This window comes from Thermobia domestica, chromosome 5 (assembly GCF_964235325.1).
Source record: "Thermobia domestica chromosome 5, izTheDome1.hap1.1, whole genome shotgun sequence".
Classification (NCBI taxonomy): Eukaryota; Metazoa; Arthropoda; class Insecta; order Zygentoma; family Lepismatidae; genus Thermobia; species Thermobia domestica.
This window is the reverse complement of record NC_137458.1, coordinates 154085539-154111088: the sequence shown is the minus strand read 5'-3', so window position 1 is coordinate 154111088 and position 25550 is coordinate 154085539. Positions and strand designations below refer to the sequence as shown.

The 25550-nt window shown below is 33.6% G+C and overlaps 1 protein-coding gene across 2 annotated transcripts in view; it reads right to left on the bottom strand.

Annotated features, from left to right (window-relative positions):
• TpnC25D (Troponin C at 25D) overlaps positions 1-25056 on the bottom strand; it is a 44537-nt gene extending 19481 nt beyond the window's left edge. Inside the window, exons 1-3 of one of the 2 annotated variants that reach the window (XM_081759233.1) lie at positions 24774-25056; positions 10958-11051; positions 3542-3572 (exon numbers count right to left, since the gene is read on the bottom strand). In XM_081759233.1, the coding sequence (XP_081615359.1) occupies positions 3542-3569 (28 nt within the window). In that variant the 5' untranslated portion in view covers positions 3570-3572; positions 10958-11051; positions 24774-25056. The remainder of the gene's footprint in view (positions 1-3541; positions 3573-10957; positions 11052-24773) is intronic. The other variant, XM_081759232.1, reaches the window with a different exon arrangement.
• Positions 25057-25550: the final 494 nt, after the last annotated feature.

Below are 25550 nucleotides of genomic sequence, written 5' to 3'. Positions count from 1 at the left end.
ATAGCGCAATAATAATGATAATACAGTAATAATGAAGATGGAAATTAAGAAAGTGGGAGGAAATGAAAGAACTTCGAGAAAACACACTCACACAGTGTTTGTTCAACAAAAAACTCACTTGACATGAACTGGTTGACAATGCATCCCAAGCACCAAAGATGAGTGATCTACTATCATAGACAGTAAATCCAATTATTTTCTTTTTTGCTGACGTTACAATTAAAATGAGATGGAAGTAAAATGTTCGCTTTAAAATGCCGCTGTGTTCTTTCTCTTAATAGCTTCCTCTGTAAGTTTAAGACAAAATTCATCTCAAACACATATGCTGCAAAAACCAAGTAAGGTTTTTATTGCATTGTAGCGTGTATTTTTTACAAGACAGTTGGAAGATGCAACTGTAGTAGATATTTTCATTAGTAAGGATCGTAGAAAAGACAGTGGTCTTTTTTCTTTCAAAGAACGTACAGTAGTTTACAGTATCTTATTAGCACTGTTGCCAACTTGGCAGATTTCCCACAAGATGAAAGAAACACTAACAGAATGTCTTAGATCACTGTGAGGTTCTTCCTTTATCTTTTGTGTGTAAGAACCACATTCTCAGATGGTTAATTGAAATAGGACAATGCGACTTAGTGATGTGCAGAAACAAAACATTAGTCACACAATTTTGTACTATTGTCTTGTTTTTCAGCTTTTACTCTAGGTCTTGTAGGTTAATTTAAAAGCATGTAACAAAAGACTTCAAAGGAAATAAAATATATTTGTCTAACTGAATATTACAATTGTGTAATGTTAATAAAAAATCTAACCAAGGTCGAAAGTTTAATAGTCTATAAGTCAAAACATATTTCCTCGGTTTTTTTAGAATTTCAAATTGAAACAATGCTGCTTATTGTGCTGATACCCTATAGATGATCAATCAATAACATATAAGAGATGTAATCAAAAATACGGTGAATAATTTTATTAGAGACGAAGTAATAAGCTTACATGGAATTTGATTTAATCTACTTCAAAGTACTGTACTTGGCTAGCAATGTACTGTACTTACCCCAACGTTGAATCCATGACTGAAAGCATTTCTGGAAGACTTCTTTTGCAAGGGCGTTTAGCTGCTCTGTCGTGGTCCTCTCAATGTCAGGAATTGTGCTAAAACGTTTTCCTTTAAGCACGGTTTTAATGTTCAGGAAGGACCAGAGTCATGGTGCTAAATCTGGAGAGCACAGCGAATGTGGACAGACAGGAATATATATATATATATATATTAGCCAAAAACTCGCGGATCAAAATCAAGGTGCGGCACAGCGCGTTTTTGTGGTGAAGAAGGAAACCATTTACCCAATTAGTCGGCGGTTAAATTGCTTTCAACGTACCCATGCGAGATAATTAATTCTTCGAAAAAGCTCTCGAATAGTCATTAGCCTGTTTGAACAAATAATTTGTGCCATGGATGCCCGAAGGAAATTTTCTAGAGGGGGGCTCATCTCCCTGGTTTTTATATTACTTTTGGTACTTTTTTATTTATATTAAGAAAATCTTTAAGAATTTAATACATTTTCGAAAGCCAGAGGGGGGGTCGGATCCCACCCTGTCCTTTCCTTTGGGCGTCCATGATTTGTGCCACCTTTTACATGGTTTCATCTGTTTTTAACGTCGACGGACATCTCGATCGTTTTTCGTTTTCAGCCGATTCCTTGTCGCTTTTGAATCGTTCATACCACTTATAAATAGCCCTTTAACGTCACTGCTTCATCGCCATACACTGATTTTGATACTGCACAAGCTTTTTTTGCGCATTTTTCAGGTTAGAACAAAATTTAATGTTGGCATGTCCTTACTCTTCTGCCCCTGAAAGTCAACTAACACGTCACAACTCGTTTAAACTGTACACTGATTGTACGAAAGGTTTAGGCTACTGGGCTTACTAGTCGAAAAGGGTACAACGTCTGTAGATGGCACTGTGCAACTACATTCACGGCACTTTTAGATCACACCTTGTAAAAGAATTATGATAAATTTTCGTTTAAGTTAATATACTAATTTATTTAAACGTACAATAAAGTGAAGAAATAATGAAATAAGAAATAACGGTAGAGCAACAATGTAAAGGCACAAAGAAATCAATAGCCTTTAGAAAAATCATCAACGTTTTTAACTCCGTAAAAATATAATTGGATTTCTCTATATTAATTGGTAATTAATCGTAATCAAAAAATAATGATTGCATAATATTATTAACGTTTGTTGGTTTATTTTTTCGATCAAATATGAGATATACTAATCGATATATTCCATCAAGCTAGATAAAATTGTATAAGTGAGTGTAATCCTTATGAGTAGTTTTTAAGAAAGTTGAGCAATACGAACTTTTATGGTGTTGAAAAGAATGTCGTTTGATGCCAATCTGATGAAGTTCATACTTTTTATTATGCCGTAAAAGAGTATTTATTTATATGCTGTATATGAAATATATACATTGTTAAGTAACATTGCATATAGGGTGTTTCATAATTCCTATTATAGCGTTAGGGGGTTGAAAGTAAACTCGAAAAGAAGCGAAAAAGTTTATCAACTGAAGTTCAAAGCTGCGTCCTCTCTGAGTTATGAGGGAAAAAGTAGAAATTTGAACTTTGAACCTTAAAAGCGCAAAGACTAATAGTGTTAGAGGAAGCGGTGTGGTGTATTTCAGAGGAAACCACACCGTGTTGTCAGGAAATATAAGTTCAAGAGTATGGGGAAAGTAGATACAGAATTTCACAAATTAAGTTAAGGTCTCATAGATAATTGTAGATTGAATGGGGCAAGGTTTAATGAAAATATTGCGCAATTTCTCGAACATCTTGCATGTGGCATTTTTCGAAAATACAAATATGGTTTCCTCTGAAATTCACCATACTGCTTCTTCTAACTTGTCTTTGCGCTATTAATGTTCAATTTTCAAATTTCTTCACTTTCCCGGTCTCATAACTCGGAAAAGACGCTGCTTTCGACTTCGGTGTAATAAAACTCTTTTTTTGCTTGTTTTCAAGTCTACTTTCAATCCCCAAGCGATGTAATAGGAATTATGAAACACCCTGTATATATTGTTGTTTAATTTCTTGTATCAATGAGAAACATCCTCGTACTCATTACCAGTGAACACACATAATCTCTACTCTTCACAGGGAAACGTACATACTACTTGTTAATAAGCACTGTATTAGTGACTAGTGCATTTATTATTTTATCACAATTACACTTGCTTAGCACACAATTAACACAATAGATGTCATTAATACTTTGTGTTGCAACTTGATGCTCTATAGTGAAGTCTATGCTCCCTTTTAAGTGTTGCTGAGGAAGTTAATCAAACTGAGCCCTGTCCCACTTCAATACTCCGAGCACTGCGTTTATAAAGGACCAAATTATCAGACCCGCAGGCCACGATTTGGCCATCACTGACAGAGTAAACTGTCTCTTAAAATGAATATATTTTTTTCAGATAATTGTATGAGGTGCTAAATCAAGAATTTAGATCTAGAAGATTTAATCGGAAACTTACTCTGAACCTTCTGGTCGTCTTGCTCCATCTCCTGTAAAGCAAAAAGAAATAATAGTATAATGATTTCCTTGTTAAAAAATTAAAACATTCAAGATATCACATATTAAGTGGAAAAAAGTCTTAGAAAATAAAAGAGCCTAGCTTTATATAATTTCATTTCAAGGTGTAGAAGATATACTGTTCTATATTCTAAAATATTAGTTCATATGTTTCTATAATTTATCCGAAAAATGTTTAATATCATATTAATTTCAATAAACCTCACCTCTGTTAAATATTGAGTAAATTTACTGGAAGAATAACTTTCCAGATTCCTACTGATAATTTGCGCTTTCAGTACACGAGGAAATCAAGTCTACTTTTTTGGTCATTTTGAGCATATTTCATTTTTAAGATCTCTGAAGCTCCTTTCAGAGTTAAGATATTCATGTTCAGATACTATAAATAACTTTTATAAAGTGAAAAATCCCCCAAAATATAACGTTTTCGGTGTACTTAAGGGTACTGTATAAACTTTGTCTCTTTTTCGTATAGCTTTGGTAATGTGCCTTGATTTCCTTGTGCTCTGAATGCTTCAATTGTGAACACATATCGTGGGAATTATATTCAGTAAAGTTACAATACTGAGCGGAATTACTCTAACTCTTTATCCTGTTGAGGGTGACTAGGACTAGTAGGTTAAACCAGTGGTTCTCAACCTCTTTTAGCCTAGCACCCCTTTGGATAAATGTGAATGTCCCAGATGCACCCTATCAACTTAATCCAATTCATCCATGAATAAGATTGAAAGTAAGACTTGGATGAACAGTCTAAGAACCGAAAAAAGGCTTCAATTCCTAAAATCAGCTTTAAAGAATTTATATACAGGGTGATCCATTTTAATCTTTCCATGAAATATCTCGAAAACGGTTGAACATAAATAAACAGAGCAAAAACTCAAATAGGCAATATCATGGGGCACATCGAATGGTATTGTCGTCGTACTCCCCAGGGCGGCCCTTCATGGGGGCCCAGGGCCCAACTTTAAAATTTTAAATGGAAAGTCACCCTATCCAAAATGGCCGCCAAGATATGGTCCCTGTATCACATAAAACGTTCAGTACCACTTATATGAAAACGGTCGGAGATAAATGAACAGAACAAACATTGAAACAGGAAAGTGGCACAGGGCATGTCGAATGGTATTGTCGCGGTGCGGGATGCCTTGCAAAACCAAAATTATGTTCCATTTGGAAACATGGAACGAGTGATACCTCGTTCAATAGATCTTTAATATCTAAAGAGCACTGTGGCAAAAGATTGTATATATGGTCACCGTTTTCAATATGACCACCAAGACATGGTACCTGTATCAGATAAAACGTCCAGTGCCCATAGAATGAAAACGGTTAAGAATAAATAAACAGAACAAAAATTTGAATAGAAAATCACAGAGGATATTTATCATTCCATGGCTGTTGCAACAGAGGAAAAGATGATTAAGTAAAACTGCCATAATGCAAAGGAGGAAATCTAATTCCTAGAATAGTATCGCTCCAACTTCCCTTCGTAAGTGGGTGAAGCGTGAAGAAACAGTGAAATTTCAAATGAGAAACTTAGGTTTTCTAAATTGAATCTATGCAACAAAATTATCTGAAATGTGTTTTTGTAAGAGATAGTTATCTCTGTAATGAGAAAAAGGATGTAAAATTCGCGTTAAATGGTACCTTCCATTTTTATTGCAGGCAATGATTTCTCCCATCAAATCACACTTTGCAATACAAATGGGTGTTACCCTTCAAACCGAATTTAACCTTATTTTTATTCATTATAGTGCCAGTCACTTGTGCACAAAAATGGTGCAGACAAACCATACCTATTGCAAGTAAAAGTGGGAATCAAATTTGAGACTGTCTCATTTATTCCCGCTTCACCCACTTACGGAGGGAGGTCGGAAAGATGATTTTCTACGAATTAAATTTTCTCCTTTGCATTATATCACTTTTACTTAAATCACCTTTTTCTCTGTTACATCATTCTTAAGCCATGGAGTGATCAATACCCTCTGTGATTTCCTATACGAGTTTTATTCTGTTCATTTATCTCCAACCGTTTTCATATTAGTGGTACTGAACATTTTATCTGATACAGGCACCATGTCTTGGCGGCCATTTTGAAAACGGTGACCCATTTGAAAAAATCTTTTGCCACAACTGTTTTTAGTGTTTAAATGTCTACGAATAAGGTATCACTCGGCTCATGTTTCCATTTAAAATTTCAAAGTTGGGCCCTGAGCCTCTATGAAAGCCGGCCCTGGAGATCACTGCAACAACACCATTCGACATGTTTCATGCCATTTTCCAGTTTCACTTTTTGTTTTGTTCATTTACCTCCAACTGTTTACATATTATTGGTACTGGACGTTTTATCTGATACAGGCACCATGTCTTGGCGGCTATCTTGAATACGGTGACCGATATGAAAAATCTTTTACAACACTTTTCAGTGTTTGAAGATCTATCGAACGAGGTATCACCTGACCCATGTTTCCATTTAAAATTTTAAAGTTGGGCCCTTGGCCCCCATGAGGGGCACAGCGACATCATTCGATGTGGTCCATGGCATTTCCAATTTGAGTTTTTCTTTGGTTCATTTATGTTTAACCGTTTTAGAAATATTTTCGTGGAACGATTAAAATGAGCTACCCTTCAATCGAACGGCCCCGAAATAGTCAATTGCTCCTTTTTGTTTCAGTCCTCCATCGGAAACGCGAATGCCCTCTGGGGAGCGTTAGCGCACATGTTGAAAAGCACTGGTTTAACTATATGTAGAGCCAAAATAACATTTTTTTAAAAAAATTCACACTAGCTTAGATGATTTCTTGTATATCGACCTTGGATATACAATCATGAAAATTTAATTTTATCAAGAACAATCTAAAATTCTTCCAAATGAAAACATTTTTTCTCAGACATAGTCACCAACAAAACTAGAGATATACATCTTTTATGACCACATACCACAATATGTACAACGGATGTGCCACAGGATCTATACATGTCCCGGGACATTCAGGATTGCTGTAGAAACTTTAAGATTAATGGAAATAATCATGGAATTAGAATTAGATGTGCCTGTCATGAGTCAATACTTCGATATCTGAAAGTTATTATGTTGCTATACATTACATACTTGAGAGTCACAATTTTTACAATGTCTTCGCGTTTGAATGGCATAATGCCCGGATTTCGAGTTTATGTGGAGCAATCGATACATTAATATTCTTATTGATTAAGCCAATTACATAATTCAGTTAATCTTCACATAGAATTTGTCGTAGTATATGTTTAACTCATTTTTATACTACCCAACTTCGAGTTCAATACGAATGAATACACTGATTACTAACTAACGCTTCTACAAAAAGTTCATTATAGTCGTTAGCACTGATTAACACAAATTAATACTCATCATACGTAGACCCTATGTAGTGTTCCCCGCATTATATGCTTATAGTCTGTACATACTATCCGATTAAAGTTTATATATGGTACGGAGGAGATTGGCATCATCCAACCAAAAAAAAATTAATTAATTAAATTTAATCACAATCATGTTCATCTATACTTCACTTCTATTGTTGCTTTTTAGTCGGAAACGAAAACGGGAGGAAACGATTGAATCACATAACATTCAGATCTGACTTCGTGGAAGCTGAATTTCCAACTATTGGTGAAGGTTAGCATGAATTTCCGTCTCGAGTCTTGCCTTGTTTATGAGAGACAAGATACTGAGGTTACGTACCGAGCATGGGTCATGATACTGTGATTATCCCGCAAAGACCCCAGAGATGTCTCATAGCAATCTTGTAGGAAGTTCAGTTTTTGAGACATCAGCAGACATCTGAACATTCATTGGCAATATTGAGACGTATCATGGACACAACGGTACCTCCTGATAGTGATATCCTTCGAACATCTCTCTGCTATGTGCGCACTTTCTTCTCCATAACTTCTCAATAAATCTACTAGTACTAATTTTATTTAGATTTCCTTTGACGTGCTGTATGATGTAATTTGAATTTATCGTCCAGTTCAGCAGCGAGGCTGCCTAAGATGGGGACCTACAACTTAACGTGGGATCCGAACCACATGAGCTCCCGCTGAGAATCAAACCCAGGTCTCTCGCGGCAAAGGCAATCCACATAGTCACAAGGGAGCTCAACTTCCTTTGACGTAGAGCGAATATAAGTATAGTAGACTCTCTCTTAACAGCCCTCTCTTTAACCGACTGTTAGTTTAACCCTCCATCTTCCAAGAAATAAGTAATTTTCGTTCTCGGCTGCACTCGGTGCTCCACAACAGTAAGTAACTAATGACTAATTAATACTATTAACTAGCTAACTAGTAACAACAAACTAACTAATCGCTACGAATCTGTGCTTCTGTATTGATATTCTTTCGATACTGTAAATACGCATACACCGTAAATAAGTGTGTGGTTTGTGTGATAGTCTAATGTGTTTTATTGAATATACAGTATGTGGTGGATAAACATTGTGTGCGTGGTTTTTCCGGGATTTTCCTTCCGTTATCTTCCATTTTCTTTATTCTAGCTTACCATTTCATTCATTCTCATCATCACCGTGTAACGTGAAACTGAAAGAGTCCCTTTCTTAATGCAGTATTTATTTAACTAAGTGTCACAGGAGCACTTTATGGTCGAAATTTCTAATTTTGGAAGTTGAATTTATTGAATTATAATACTTTAAGCCTTTAATAGAGATTCTATACAATTTAGGAACTATGAAATGGTGATTTTCGCTTTAACCTAGTTTTTATATCCGACTAGGGCCCAATCCCGTGGTAATCTATTAACAGAAAGCTGTATATATAGAGTACTGTACAGGTATGCTCTATACTGCATATGTAGAATACCAAAATTGTATTTTAACTTATCAGTTTGTTTGGAAATTAAGGACAAGAAAAGGAGAGTAAGATATGTATACTCCTTTTTTGTTGGTAACTATGAAAAAGCATTTATATCTAAAACAAAAGCTTACAACCCTCAAAAAAAATAATCAATATTGCATTTTATCTATTGTCTTTCACTAGCGGAATCAGGTATTATCACATACTTGAAAGTAAAAGTTCTAGCATCGCAATTTATAACACAATGAAACTATTAGTTATTTATATAGGTTGACCATTTCTCTTGAAACGACCTTGTAATTTTTAAACAAATAGATAAACCAAGCTGAGATTTTGTATGATGCAAATATCAACAATGAGACATAGTTTGATATACTCTTCAATTCTACCAGTTTAGCAATGTTACCAACTCAATATAAAGTTGTATATTTTAATTAACACTTTTTAAGATTATTACATATTTCGAATCTACATGTTAAACGAACACTTATAACTTTTGCAATATTATTCAGTATTTCAAACTAAAAACGCTACGGTATCATAAACATACAAAATCAACAATGCTTTGCGGGCTTTTACAACAGTGATAACTTAAGTAAGATGGATGGAGTGAGAAACATTCAAAGTACCTTGGCGTCGAATACTATGTTCATTATATAACGTATTTCGAATGAATAAGAACAAAGTAAAAGAAATTGAAAATTTGACTTTCTTTAAAGTTTTATTTCGAAAAAATGCTTAGATAAGTATCACAGCCTGTAACGTATATGGTTTTCAAAGGACATAAAAATCATATCTTTTTTAATATCTCAAACCCTTTTGAAGATATGAAAAAATAGGTAGAGATTTCTATATTGCTTAAAATGACCTAACTATGGGACATTTTTTTTATAATGATTGTTATTTTATTTTTCTTCAGTAACATTACAGCTTACAAAACGTTCGTATAATTACATAACTTTAAGCAGTGATCTAAACTTTACCAATGTTCATCATATCTCGAGAATGGTTTGAGATATCAAATTGCTGTAAAGGGGATCATGATCTTTATTTTTATTGAAAACCATCGATGGAATAGATGTTATGCTTATCTCAGCAATACTTCGAAATAAAGCCTTTCGAAAAAATCAAATTTTCAATTATCTTAACTTTATTAGAAAACCGTCACATCATCATCATAATATTTGGCAATAAGATACTTTGATATGAGTTGTCATGTCAATACCAATTATGTTATTACTGTTGAAAAGGCCTACAGAAATTTGCATGTTTGTGGATGTTTGTGATACTCGAGCGTCACATGTTTTTCAATATTGAATAATAAATGTATTGTAAGGTTTCGTGTAGCATGTACATTTGAAATACGTAATAACTTGACTTAGTGCTATCTTTAAAAACAGTACAGTATTATGCTGGGTTGGTAATACTGTCAATTTGGTAATATTACAGAGTATGTCACACAATATTCCCCTATCAATGTTTGCATCATATAAAATTCGAGTGTTTTTTATCTGTCGTAAAAGATATGATTTCTTATATAAGAAATCATATAAAAATTATATAAGATTTCAGAGCATATTAGTTTACAAGTATAGGAACGTATCAAGATAAATGGTGCACTTAGTATATATTATATATCTACTAAAAAATCCTTTTTTAGTAAAATACGTATACTCATATCACTGGCGGATCCATGGGAAGGGCGTCCCCAAAAGCTACCTCTTTTATAGACTTATATATAAATTATTGCAATACTTTATTCCGTTTTGGTGTAAAAGTCCGTGTTTTGAGCCTACACATCATTCAGTAGGCATCTGTCCCTTTAAACGACCCTTCTGGATCCACTAGTGACTCATAGAAACGAAATTTGCCACTGACAGATTAATTTATTTTCTATTAGGAGGTTTTAGAATTGGAATTAATAAAGTTTCTGAGCTTTAACCCTGAAAGTTAACACGTGGCTTTGGATTACACTGAAAGAATGATAGAACTTTAATGTTTACAAACAGTCAAGTTGTATGTTTTCACACAGGTGGATCCACACTCAAAACTACCGTTTACCCAGCATTGCTGATAGCGTAAAGTGGAACATGCTATCCTTTAAAATATGAATATAAGCACATGCCTCGATTCCAGTGTGCACCCCTAGTTGTACCGAGATTATTGACAAAAAAATGCACGTTCGCTGCAAGTGATACACAGAAGCAGAGGTATAAGGAGGTTCTATTAAAAGCACTATTATTGAATACTAGCTATATACTAAGCTTCGGAAATAATAAAACAAGGTTACATTTTAAATAACAAAGAGTGGGTTTCAGTTTAAAGTACAAGAATCAACAAGTGAAAGATTAAAATGCAAGTATATTAAATCTGGCCCTAAATATCATACCAAAATATTATTTGATAAACATTTAATGGATTAATGTTATTCTATTCTATTGATGTCATTCAATTCACATTTTACTGACAAGTTTATCAATGAATTGTTACACGTTTCTGTACTTACAATTAATTTCTCTAAATAGATACTCAGGCGTCAAAGAAAGATGATCTCACACTCAGAAGAAGCACTCAAAAATGGATTATTTTCTTCAAACAATCTATATTAAAAATAAAGCGCATCATAGAACTAAAGCAAATTTTCATTTCCCTAAAATGTCTCTAAATATTGTGACTTGAATTTTTAAGAAATATGTTATGAAATGAATACACAATCCCTATACTAGTTCTGTATTAAATTACAGATAAATTCTTTTTAACATACAATTTGTTAATTGCTTCAATTGCATATTGAAATGCCAAATACATAATTTCAAATGCAGTTAAGTTGCCATTTCATTCTGTTGTACATGCTTTAATATCATAACATTAATTTGAATTCAAAGAATTACAATAATAATAATCTTTTAAAAAATAAAAATAACAAAAACAATAAAATATTAATTATTTTACAATATTATATAGAAATAGGATATAGAAAAGTACAAAAGAAAAAATAAAAGAATGGAAAAAAAGAAAAACATGTATTAACTTCAAATTATCCTAACGAACATTAGTTCACACTAAAGAACGATATCAGAAGAGTAACCTTTCGTATTAACGTACTAGGTCATTCCTATTATCTAAATGATCCATGTTTGTATTCTAAGAACAGTTCTCTTCTATATATATATATATATATATATATATATATATATATATATATATATAGTTTCCAAAACTATATTTTTAAATTATTTTTTAAACGTAGAGGTGAATTGTATATCTTTTGTATATATTCATATAACTCGTTATAAATTTCGATTAAAGTACTTAATACCATATACTCTATTACCATATACTTAATACCATATACTTAATACCATAAGTTATTTTGATATGATCTTTATCAATTTTGTCTTTGCTCTGATATGATATCTGTTAAGTTTTGATGTGATCTTTATCAGTTTCTAATTTTTGTCTAATACGATATATGTGGACCATTTTTCTTTTCTTTAACACTAAGCTTCTCTGTGTATTTTGTGTCAATGCAATAATATTTCAAACGTAAAATTATTTATGTTAACAATAAATCTTCTGCTTGGATGTACTTCTGAAATAAAATAACTTGCCTGAATATCCCTATCTTTTTCTTTTTCTTTTTCTTTTCCTTTTTATTTACAGAAGTAAGGATGGAGGTCTTGATTGTTTTATGCTTCATTTTCAATACAATTAGTAACATGCTTATTGAATTTCCAAGATGTATACACATCAAACGCTAAAGGATTTTAATACCCTAATCCTTATTAATGATAGGAGTATGTTTTACCACGAACAGAATATTACATTAATTGTTAATCTTCCTAAGTTAAAAAGTCAAAATATCTATAGATGATTTTTAAAATACCTGTAAAATATTGTGAAAAATATCCTAAATTCAATACGAAAACGAAACACAATGATTTGTACGATCAACCCAAATCTATTTGATACTTTGGCCTTTGGTTATAGCTATACTGTATTCGATTATTTGATCAAATAAATATAATTATTTCATTTAGTATTTTTTTAAATATAGTTACAATAGGATTCTTGTGTGAGTGGTTTTCAGAAAAGGGTGGGTTTCAGGGACAAAGCAAGTTGTGAAAATTACTAGTTTAATCCAACGGTAAAGCAAACACTGGAATTCGCTTGTATCATTTAATAAAATAGATCATGATAATGTTTACAACATTTGAACAGTTAATTTGTGAGTGAAAAAGTGGAACTCGGATTGATTTGATTTGAGAGTTTTGAAGAAAAAACCTGAAATATAGTTAATTTTAAAATGCTTGACATTAATGTCAAAGTATGTAATGTTCTGGCAAAAGTTAAATATTTTTCTCATTAATTAAGAAAATTAATATAAGCATGGTGAAGAAGATTGGTCGATTTCTGAAAGAGAGTGTAACACATCGTGAAATCGCTACAAAAGTAAGTGTGAGTACTGGCATGGTAGCGAAAACTGTAGAGGTAAAAAATTGGATGCTCCCAAATCAGAAACAGGCCCGAGAATATTCGTCACCCATCTTGCAGAAGCCTTTGGTACTGCGAAGCGTCATAGAAACTCTTGGCAGTCCCATCCAATCCTCTGGGAATTTGCCCCTTTAGCAACTAAGATCACTTGACACCAGACGTAGTGTGTATATCCAGGGAAAATCACTTTAGATGTCGTTTCTGCTCAGTTGCGCTTGGACTTCGCCCCATGAGCAGTACTCCTAACTGCTACCCAAAATACCCTAAATCGTAGTTTCAATCTAGAGACTTTTAAAACTCCAATAAATAGGAGCGTAACTTTACTGTTAGAAACGACCGTTAACTAGAGCCAGATTCATACACCTGACTGTCGAAATCTATTTCAATCTCGTCACATCAAAATCTTACTCAGAGCGCAAATAATCATAGTTTTCAATGACACTCTATTTCCTTGTGTTTGTAGTTTTTTTTTAACGGAGTAGGCCGAAAGCAAGTAAATTTTAACTATGTAAATAAAATGCAATAAAATTTGATCGCTGTTGAATTATTATTGGAACATTTACATTTTTTATTTTCCAGTTTATATCGCAAAAATCAAAATATGCAGAAGTAAAAACCTAAAGAGATCCCACTCTCAAATATTTTTTCCAACTTTTTAAATAGTTATTCATTAACGAAAACAAAACGTAGCTGCACTACCTGTTCCATTTTGTTTTATCCAAAATTTTCTATGGCATGTGTAATTTCGATTATAGGCGCATATCGCAGATTCTTTTTGTTTTATGCAAAATTAATAAAAGATAATGAATAAAAAATGATACTGAAGTTATTTTTTGTCATTAATCTATTTAAAATTCAGTCACTGGCCTCGAAAATTCCTCAATACAATTTTTTCTTGAAATCTAATACCTTTTTTATTTTAAGACCGCCATTTTGTTTTCTAAACAAATAATAATATCAAATTTGAAATCAACGATCTCAGAACTCTCTGTGCCACGTTTCCCTAAAACTAAGATCTAATCAGAAAATAAACTTTAGCACAATTTTTCAGATTGTCTTTCGGATAAATCCTATCTGAAACCTCTTAACAAAACTTATTTTGAGCGTTTCTCGCAACAATCAGAGAGCACGTTATTAGCGATTACGTTTTGAAATAACAGGCACAGTGTCTCATAAAAGGGAACCCTAACCCATCTTTCGAGCAAAAACTTAATATAAGACCCGGTCTTCTTTCCGAGAAAACACAGTAGTGCGCTTTGGCTCCCGGTCTTCTTTCCGGGAAAACACAGTAGTCGGCTTTGGCTCTTGAAACCATTGTGAAGTGCTATAAGACTTCAGTAGTAAACTGTCAGAGTCAGTTGGTTTGACGAAAACAAAATTAACCACTTCGGATCTGATGGGAAGAAATGGACGAAGAGAAAGACCGGAGAACAGCTGCTAAATTGTCATGTACAAACCACACTCAAGTTTGGTAAAGGAAACTTAATGATAGGGGCCATGATGAATTCGGGAATTGAGTGATGCCGGCAAACCATTGGCAGGATTACACCGAACAATACTGCAATATCCTGGAAATGGAGTGCTGAGCCGCGGCTGCTCAACATCCTGGATGCAATCTTCTAGCAAGATGATGATCCGAAATACACTGCTTGTATCAACACAGAACAAAGATTTTATTGAGTAAAGTGGTTCCCACAATCGCCTGACCTCAACCCAATTGAACCCTTTTCCTTTAAAGTCAGGTGAACTTCTAAGAAGCATTGCAACTAGGGCAAAATGAGAAATAAATCCGCCCCCTATACGAGGAGGATGTGCGGTTAGGTTTCCAAACCACATTACCGCGACTTTGTCCTAGTTTAAATATACCCAGTGTTTTTGCCTTCAATGTCCACTATTTCTTTTTTGAAAAATCCAAACCATTCATGATACCAGCAATTCATCATCTATCAATATTTATCACTGGTTTATTTTCCATTTACCAAAGTTAATAAGTCATTCGTGAAACTTTCTTGTATATTTCATCGTGAGCCCAACCTAACTTATAAGAAATAATGTTTGCGCATGTCTTTGTGTGAAATCATGATGAAGCAAGCGTATGTGCGCAATTAAATGAGTCGTGTTGAATGCATGTAAATCATGTCACAGATGAAGGTGCCAAGTAGCTACGGTAAGGTCATCCTATGTTGCTAGTTGCGGTTCTAAAAGTTCTCCACAGCATCTAAATACATCACTGACAAGCCATTTGCCAAATCTCCTTGTCATACTCACGCATTGTACAAAACGAAAATAAAAATACTCATGAAAATTGCACTACCCGAAATTAGAATGTTCATTTATTCTTAGCAGAAGAGACGGTATGTCACAGTAAAGGTTATTCTCTCCTTGAAGTGGAAGAATTTCTTAACATAAATTGGTGTTAGGTGTCACACAGATGCATACGTTAGTTTGTTGTCTCAAAGTTTACGAAATGCTATAAATAATGTTCACAGGCCATTTGGGCTACCAACGAGCTGCAAGGTCATGTTTTGTCATATCTTTCTTAACAAAGCAAATAGCTATACTGTTGCAAATTTTAGTGTCTATGGTCAACGGAATTTGATATATACTACTAGAATTTCTCTCTTCCCATCTTTGGGGCGGAATATCCAGAACTAATGCAAGTAAATGACATATTCGTATTCTGCGTACCTATAGGCCCTGATAGAGCCCGCCAGATTTCGTGGAAGTACACGACAAGCAGTTGAAGAGAAACACATCACAATAGTAAAAATTTTCCGTTCTCCTCCTCTGTGCAGGGCCGAATTAACACACTACTGTACCCTGGGTTACATTTTTAGAACTCTCCATTTCTCCTCAAGAAAGTAATGTAATGTAATTTCAAACATATTTCTACTTGTCAAACTTGAAAGTACTAGTGTTGCAGTTGTTAATATTATACATGAAGAAAATTATACTTTGATTTAGTTTTTTGATCGAGCTTTGCTTTGATCTCGAGAAGTGAAAACAATATTATCACGAGGAACTATTAAAAGAGAGAATCATATGCCACCCGTAGGCTACATGCCGCCCATGGCTCCAGGCTACAGCTTGAATCGTATCCATTGATGGTTAGATATATCCCATTAGTGTGAATGGTTTTAGTTTATACATGTCTAGTAGTCATATTACCTGGGTTATTTATAAGTTGAGCAGAAGGAATTTTTAAACATACAACATCGTAACCTCATAATAAAAATCAACCCATATATAATAAACTTTTAAGGACATATACCACAAAGATTCTCTAATACTAAATATCCTTATACTTTGTGGTTTGAAAGGAACGTATGATAATACAATAAAACTACCTCTCTTTCCCTTCAGGATAAAATTTTCAAAATTTGTTCAAGTAAATTAGATATTCGTATTCTGTGTAACTATGATCCCAAATATACCAAGTTATATAACTGTACATCTTGTGATGATAATAATAAAATATATTGTTCCCTCTTTATGATGGGATTTCGAGAAAATTGATGATTAAAACTCTCAATAAACGAAAATTCTATCTCGTCTTATCTCATGTTCAACCCTGTTGGTGGCTAGTACCCGCACCTTTCGAGCATGTGTTGCCTGGTTTAATACTCGATGAGGGTGCATTGAACGCATTACAATGGTTTGGTTTCCACCTTAAACTGTGAATCCACGTTTCATAATAACCCTAGTGTTCAAAAGAGACGCAAAACTTCAATACACAAATAATCTAAATACGCTATCGAATAACGATTTGCAAAAGACCTAATTTTAAATTATGGCTTGATCACAAAGCCTCGTAAATGATCGATGCTAAACATCATATATTATACTCCATGTTCTTATGCAATAATTTTTCTCCAGTAGACTCTCATATTGAATTTATTTACCATGCACGTAATATCAGAAAATGTTGCTTTATTTTAAACAAGACTTGTCAGAAGATTGCTCTTAAACATTTTTAAAAGCTTCCTACAAGTCTATAAATCATTTAACTTGTTTATATTCTTCTGGTACTTTCAGTCACTTAAAAGAAAAGGCTGGCCTATCTTGTTTCGAACATTTGTGGACGTCTTCCAAGATTTTTCCCACTGCTGGAAATTATCTTGCGCTGTCATCATCCAAACAAAAAAAGATGGAAAAAACATACCTCAAAAAAAGAAAGATTAAAAAATACATCTTCGAGTGCCTCACTTGGCAGAGTTTGGTACTAACACCATAAGATGAGGCAGTTTTGTGCTAATATTAGTAGCCTCTCATACCATCATTTCAGGCCAGCGTTGATGCATGCTTTAAAGATGCTATTTTTGGGAATGGGGAAAACTACTGAATGGTCTCTAACAGCTTGTAAATGAGATACGTCTATCTTCCCTTCTTTCTTTTTTCCATTTTCTTTTTTGCTTTTCTTTTTTAAAACCAAAATTTGAGTCTCAAAATAGGATCCATAATAATAACGTTAGGTCATAAAAACAATCCTATATACAGATGTAAAGAAGAAGATTGTAAATAATATTCATCATAGATCAGAAATAGTTTCTTACTCAATCGCATCGAGTTTCAAACGAACATATGAATGAGAGAGTGTATTAGGTCTCAACGGAGAGAAAATTTGTGAACCTGCCATGACTATACTGTTTAGTATCGAGTACCAACAAGGTAAATGTGATGTGAAACTGTGTGTGAAACATGGGCTACACGACGAACATTTTTAACAAATCATCCCAAACACTCAATAATAAATCTGTCAGCGAAACATAATGGACTGTTAACATCCGAGAGGAGAAAGTGTTTGGCAGATACAATAAGAAACAAGTGTCGCAATGAAATGAAGCAGAATAACGTAAACAGATATGCGTCTTGTTAAATGCCACGATCTTTCAACGTCGAGTCTTGTTTTAGCTTGTAATGAAAGCATTTAATACTGATGTATAAAGTGAACAAAGTGTACCGGTAGTCGCTGTCGCTCTCGTCTTTGGTGCCAGCTATCCCGGATTCGATTACTGGTGGGGACACTTGATCGAAGAAGTGTAAAAGGTTTTTTCAGGCCAGACATCCTGAGTGAGGATTTCCTAGCTTTTCCTCATTCACATCAGGCAAATGCCGAGATAGTACGTATCATAATGATCCCAGGCCACTACCTTGCCTCCTCATTGCTTTCTTTCTTCCCAATTCTCCGTGTATCGTGATCGCCGAAGAATATCGTCTCTTATACGTGATGGGTTAACATGGCCAAAGATAACGGAAGCCTAGAAATCTAATTTTTAATCCTAATCCTAATAAACTGAACGATTCTAGACTGTAAATAATATTACTGGATTTGTTCTGTTTATCGAAGTTTGCCGTTCCTTTCGAACACCGATTGAACTAGTATTCAGAGTACACTACTGGAGAAAACAGAAACTTAATTATTTTAATCTCATTTTATATCGAAAAGTGAAATACACGCCTTGTGCCATCAGTTAAAATTTCTTATACAAAACAACGTTTCTATTTTCTAACACTATAATTAATTTTCTTGAAAATTGATTTTTCTTGTTTATATTTAATATGTTCAATATAAAGATATACTCAAAAACTTTTTTAATATCATGAATCATCAATGCTGAAATTATGCTTTCAGAATTCCTTTATTTTGCATTACTATAGGTAGTATGTGGATATCTGTTACGAGAAAACAAATGACACTAGATATATCTTTATATTAAACATATTAAACATATTGAACATATTGAACATATTGGTTGACAGCGTACATTTTTTATGTATACAATACATAACTAATAAACAACCCGTTTCAGAAGGATGAAACCTGGCAGCGTTTATAGCAACGAAAGGGATACTTTTAGCGACATAATAAAACCGTTTTTGTCGATGTGTTTTCCTCTAAAATTACCTATGAAAATTTACTCTGAATTTTGTCATTTCTATCAGCTTGATCTGATCTATAGATTGATAGGGAGATTATGATTAAGGTAAGCAAATGATGATGGAAGAATTGGTGGAATGAGGGAATGAGCACGTGGGAGAAAACCACATGGACACAATGTTGTGCACCACAAACGTACTTAGCAGGAGATGAACCAGAAATCCTATGAACCATTGGTAAGCGCTATATAACTGAGCCACAGTAATACCCCACCAAAAAATTATGGTGTCAGTCCCTATCAATTGAACGATATGAGCTTAAAGAGTGAAAAGTTTTTTTTTCGTCTCACAGTAGGCTCGTAGCGAAAAGCAAACTAAAGAGGGAGGACACATCGTATGTTCTAAACGATTATTCAATATAATTAGGGGTTTCTTTTCTCTTAGAAACAATCAACAAAACAAAAAAGTAAACAAATTACATGGAACAGAAAAATTAGGGTGCCGTGTCTCCTATATCTCTCGTCCAAGTTTCCTCAAGAATTACATAAATAAAAAATATTTATTGACCATCACAGAGCCCACTCTATCAATCAATTTCTCAATAAATATAAAAGTTCTCCAAAAAGAAAGTATTGCTTTCTACAGCCGGAAATTTTTTAAATGACCATCGCATTAAAAAGTTCATTTCATTTCTGAAATTAAATACGTCATTCTACAGTTATCAATGAACTATATATTTATGCAATATAGACGAATCGTCTGAGCCGTTTTTTTTTTTTTTTTTTTAAATATGCAAAAAGACTTTACCTCCAATAGTAAACTGCCCCTTTTAGATTTTTTCGGAAAAATTACTGATGCCAACCACTAGCGGCTTGTTAGGGAAGTCACATCGAAAACATTATAATTTTATTGCTACAATTTAAGAGGAAAAAACTTACCTAATGGACGAATTGATATATGCAAGAATTATTATTATTCGGTAAATTTTATTCCGTTAGTTTGTAGCGGCGATAAAATCGAAACTTTTACGATGTACTTTTTCTTATGAGTCATCTCTGGTTAGAACATTCCATAACACATTCCCTATACAGTACTGCAATCTCGAACTTTATGTCTAAATTGTCAAATTGTCTCATTAGCTAATTGGTATCCCCATGGACATAAGAATGAATCGCACATAAGTTTTAATGTGATTTACATTTCCCTCAAGGTTAAGTATGGTTCATTTAGCATGTCCATGGCAATAGCAATTATTGAACATATCAGTTCTAATGATAAAAGAGTTTGTCAGTCACATCTAGTATAATACATGAACATCTAGTATAATACGATATATAACCATTTAAAAGAATTCCTTTTGGGAAGGAAGTCAGATTCAATTATGTTTTAAATATGTTCAAGTGGTTTTCATCTCATAAGTATAAATGAAAGTGTTACTGGGGAAGCTTATTTTCAAAAAGAAACATTTTCATATTTTTTTGAACTTCACTTTTCAACAGTTTCTGAAACTTTGTGCAACAGGGCTTATGCAAACGTGAATGTTTTTGATACAAATCACCAGGGCCCGGATCTTGTTGACAAGTCAACTTTTTTCTGTTACGCATAGGAAAGGGCAAGTTCAAATAAAAACGTTATCCATCAACTCTAGATCCTAAAAATATAGTTTTTTAGGGTCAACTTTTGGTCACTTTTTGCTGTTTTGAAATTTCAGGTCATTTTTTAATATTTTAAGGTAACTTTTAGGTCACTTATGGTCTTTTTATTCTTTTTTTCTACATAAGGAAATCTTTAAATGAACACAGTTTACGGATGTGGAAAAGACGAAGTTGAATAATCTCTTTTCTTACTTCCTGACTATTTGAGTGGAAAAACTGCATTCTTAACAAGCTAATGAAAACTAAACTGTAGCTGGTTAACGAAAGGTGGGGGTTGGTAGGTGGTCAAACAGATAGTTTTGGATTATTGACCACAAAGAATGTGATCACGTGAATAACTAAAAATGCATTAGAAGGCCTACAAGGGTTTAAAACAGGTTTTTATCTATTATTTTCATGTAGTCTAAACTTGCTGGGTCTTATGCAGAGTCGTTTTGACGCGTGATTAGAGTCATACTAAAGGGTTCGACTAACATAAGTTTCCTGCAGTAGTCAGGTCTTTAGTATGACGCTAATCTTACGTCAAAACGACTCTGCATAAGGCGGGCTAAGTTTTATTGTTTAAGAGTGCTTCCTAGTTTCAACTCGGAAGTGAATTGACGCTTTCAATACTTACAATGCCGTACAATGGACTGATTAATAGAAATAAATGATCAATGGACTGAAACTAACTGAAACAAAACTTTTTGAATATGAGTGAGAAATGTTAATTAAAAATCCATTGGATAATAAAAAATGTCAATGTGTAATGAAATAAAAGTTTGAGAAAACGTAAGTTTTAAGGTCAATTTTTGTGATTTTTAGGGTCATTTTACAGGAATTTTAGTGTCATTTTATAGGTCACTTTTTAAATTTTTTTAGGTCAACAAGATCCGGGCCCTGCAAATCACAGTGTAAAATTATTAGTTTCTTCCAAAAGGTAACATATTTACTATGTTCGTTCATGCTTTTTACTTCTACTGTAAAGAATTAGTAATTGCGGGAAAGTTTTCTTTCGAAAAAAAGGTTATCACTGAATCTCATTCATTCTTAATTGAGAATTTAATATGTTAGTTTGTTTTGAATTTAGTCATTTTTTTTTTCTTCATCATAAAGTTATATGAGACGTGTTTCTACAATTAACGTGGAATACTACAACTCCTCATGCCTCGATTGAACCGAATATACTGTACCAAAAGTTAAGAACTTTAATCATTTAACAATGAGGCAACCGTTATAGAATAATTCCTGTTTTTAAACTATTCAATTGTTGGTCTTACATCAATGAACAATTATACGAGAATTCATTGACATACTTAGAATTTCATTTCAGGTCTTCGTAAATTACACAGCGATATAACATATCCTATTATTATCGAAAATGTGACTTTAACATTCAAATAGAACATTTACATGAACATTTTGGATAAGATTGCGACTTCCAGAAAGTCATTTAGTATTATTTTAGCGTTGCATTCCACAGATAATTATTTTCTATCCTGAACACTATACTAACCCGCTAATCTGAAAATCACTGCGGGTGGCCTATCAAGCAAGACATATCTATAGCTACTATCATAGATAAACATAGGAAATCGATTTTTGATTGCCCATATCTTGGAATCATCTGGATGGATCACGTCCATTGAACGAAGTCGATTCCAAATTCCAACCTTGTACATCCTGGTCAAAAATTGATAATCATCCATTAACTAGTTCTTGAAATTATTTTTTTCTTCTGGACAGACACAAGGACTAAATAAATATATAAAAGACTTTTTGGTTTAAAAAATTCTGAAAAATTATTTTACGTTGTCATTTCGACAAAGTAGATGCTTATTCTATTCGAGTTTGGAAAAAGTCTGAAAAAGTCTATTAAAAGATAGCATAACGTTAGATTATTAGCAATTAATTTAACAGCAATTCCTTAAGAACAACATACATATTTACTACAGTGAAGAAAATTGATTTAAAAAATGTAGTTCTTCAATCGATATACATTGAAGATGGCAAAAACTTGTAACTGAAATGTTTTGCGTTCGGATTGTTATTTAGATGCTTTAGGTAAGCACTTAATTCCTGTTATAACTATTTTGTATAGCCTACATCCCATTACTTCTTTAAGTAATTTTACATCCAATATTGTTTCATCTTCCTTTTTTAATTCTAACACTTTTTTAATTGGTTTCCGGTTTCACCCAGTTAATGCCCTTTATTATTCTGATGTAGACTTTAGAACTCCTTCTTGGCTAAGCGGTTAGCGTACGCGTCTTTGGCGTGGGAGACCCGGGTTCGATTCCCGGCAGGAGCTCAGGTGGTTCGGATTCCACGTTAATCAGTAGGTCCACGTCTCATATAGCCTCGCTGCTGAAAGGGACGCTAAACTAAAATCAACTCAACTCTTCTGTAGACTTTCAATATTTCACAACATATTTCATGAATATTCTTGTTAATTTTATATTCAAAGACCCACAAAATATACTTTTACTCTTCCTAAAGGTTTGTTTCTCAGTCTTTTTCATGTCTTCACATCACTTTTACACTTGCTATCTGTGTTAATAATACCATTAAAGGTATCAGGAATTTGTTCTACTTTCCAGCAATTGACTTTATATTGATGTATATTATTTTGTTCTAATTAGCAACATTATTGCCTTTTTAACACTTATTTTTACTCCATATTCCTCATAGTTTTTCCTCATTTTTTTCTACTGTAATAGTTCTTCAGTTGATTTTTCTTTTTATTGTACACGACCCATAGAACTCATCTGATTCTAACCAAACTTGGTATGAAAGTAGGCTTGGACTTATTTATGTGAAATATTTTCCTGTGAAAATCTTTGATGCCCGAGTTATTGACCATCAAAGATGGGGTTTCAAATTGGTCAAATTTTAGTTAAAATTTCTTTACTAATTGCCATGTATAACAACAATTAGCGAGAAGTACGGAACAATTCTGTAAAACGTTAAGTACGTGAATGGACTCTGCACTTACAATAAAGATTATCTGAATTGAAGTTTAGCATTTCTTTCTTTCAGCACCGAGACGTGGAGTAATAGTCTAAAGTGGAATCTGAGCCATCGTAATGCGTTCAGTTTTCTTCTTCAAGACTCTCTGACTGGGAATCGAGCCCGTGCACTGGAAGTCTTGGTGTTAGGCACTAAACCAGCGAGGAAAGTACTTATGGTAAATATATTTGGTAAAATCAATGAAAAATGATTTTTTGCCGCAAATAGGGAAATTAGTTGCTTTTGATTTTGATTTTGCGATAAGAAAATAAAATCAAATGCACTTATTTTTAGTTTAACGGGACACGATTATGCTCTTTAGGCTAAAGGAGATGGGTGATTCAAGAAAGTGAATGATTGTGAAATTAATATTTTCTGTTCTCTCCGATCGGAAATCGAACCCGGGATCATGTGAACCAAAAATATACACGCTAGCCATTAGACCAGCGGGGAGGGCATTTATGGTAAATATTTGGTAAAATCAATGAAATTCAGATTTTTACTCAAATTGGGAAATTCATTCTCGTTCTCGATTTAGATCCAGCAATAACTGTCGCAATCATCGTCGTCATCTAAGGTCAGCAATATCTCGATTGATTTGAAGCAACTTTCCACCTTTCTCTATCCTGGGCCAGACTTGCCACTTTTTGTAGCTTTTCTTCCCTATATCTTGTATTATTTGGTTCGTAAATTTCAATTGTGGAATTCCTCTATAGGCACTTTTTCTTCTGCAATTCTCTCCATAGCTATATAGCGTGGTTCCCCCATGTCTCAAAATATGTCCAATCATCCGATTCCATTTTTCAAAAATATTCTTCAATATACTCCTTTTTTCCTCCAACCATTTCCAATACTCTCTCATTTAATAGCTTGTCCATCCACGTAATTTTCATCATTCTTCTATAGTAAATATACAAATAAAAATAACATCTGATCAAAACAAACAATTATGATTGCTAATCCGTGTGTAATTGTTTCGGCAGACATCATTGCCTTCATCAGACACAGTATAATGTACATTATGTCTGATTAAGGCAGTGATCTATAGCCGAAACTATAACACAAATTAGTAGTAATGTTTGCTTTGATTAGATTTTATTTTTAATTAAATTTATTCTACTTCCAATGCTAGAGTGGGTAGGATCTAAAAGTCGAAGGTACTAGAAAATATATATTGAGTATACATTGTAATGTTATTTTTTTTAAATATTTTAAACAACTCAAAACTAGCTTGCAAATTTAGTGAGTAGTCTTAAATGATTACAATTAGTTCCTTGATTTTGATACTATGAATTACAACACACTTACCATGACGTGAATAGGAAAATGTGGAAAAACGCTCTGCGAGTGATAACACTGACTACACCTTGATCAGTCGGGTCCTCCCGAGACAGACACCGTCGGAACACACAAACCTACCACTATATAGTCCAGAAAAGTTCGTTGGTTAACCGTTTACAAAACTTACTATTGTTGATAGATGGGGGGAACAGCATCCGACGGAAGAGAAGATGGGGAAGAGGAGAAGTAAGAAACAACCCAAAAACTCTCTCCCTCCCCTGACGCTTCCCTGTGGAATGTTTGCGTTGGCGAAATTTCTGAAAAGAGGATGCCGGCAAAGAACGCTAAGAAAATATAAAGAAAGAAAAATGAGCATAGTGCAGAAGAGAACTAGGTGAATCGTGGGCGGATGGAAGTTTGTGAAGACATCACATGGTTGCCAGGTGATGTTCATAATTTTACAGTTGCTTTTGTCCTGCATCGTCAAGCTACTGATTTCAACAATGGGCATTAAAATTTAACACGTCATTAAATACTACTTAACAGCTTGTTAAGAGAAACCAGTCATGTCATCGAGTTGTCTAAGGCATTAGACTGCCAATTACAAGATCTACCTGTCGCTGGTTCAAGCCCCGCTCAAGGCATGGATTTAGTATTTTCATTTGATCGTTATTTCTCAAAGTTTCCTTTATTCTAAAGAACTACTCAGTAAATACATAAATAAAATATCTTTATATAAAATAGACATACAATTGTTCAGTCACTAATTCAGTTATTGCCGTATCTCCGAGGCTAGTTGGTGTA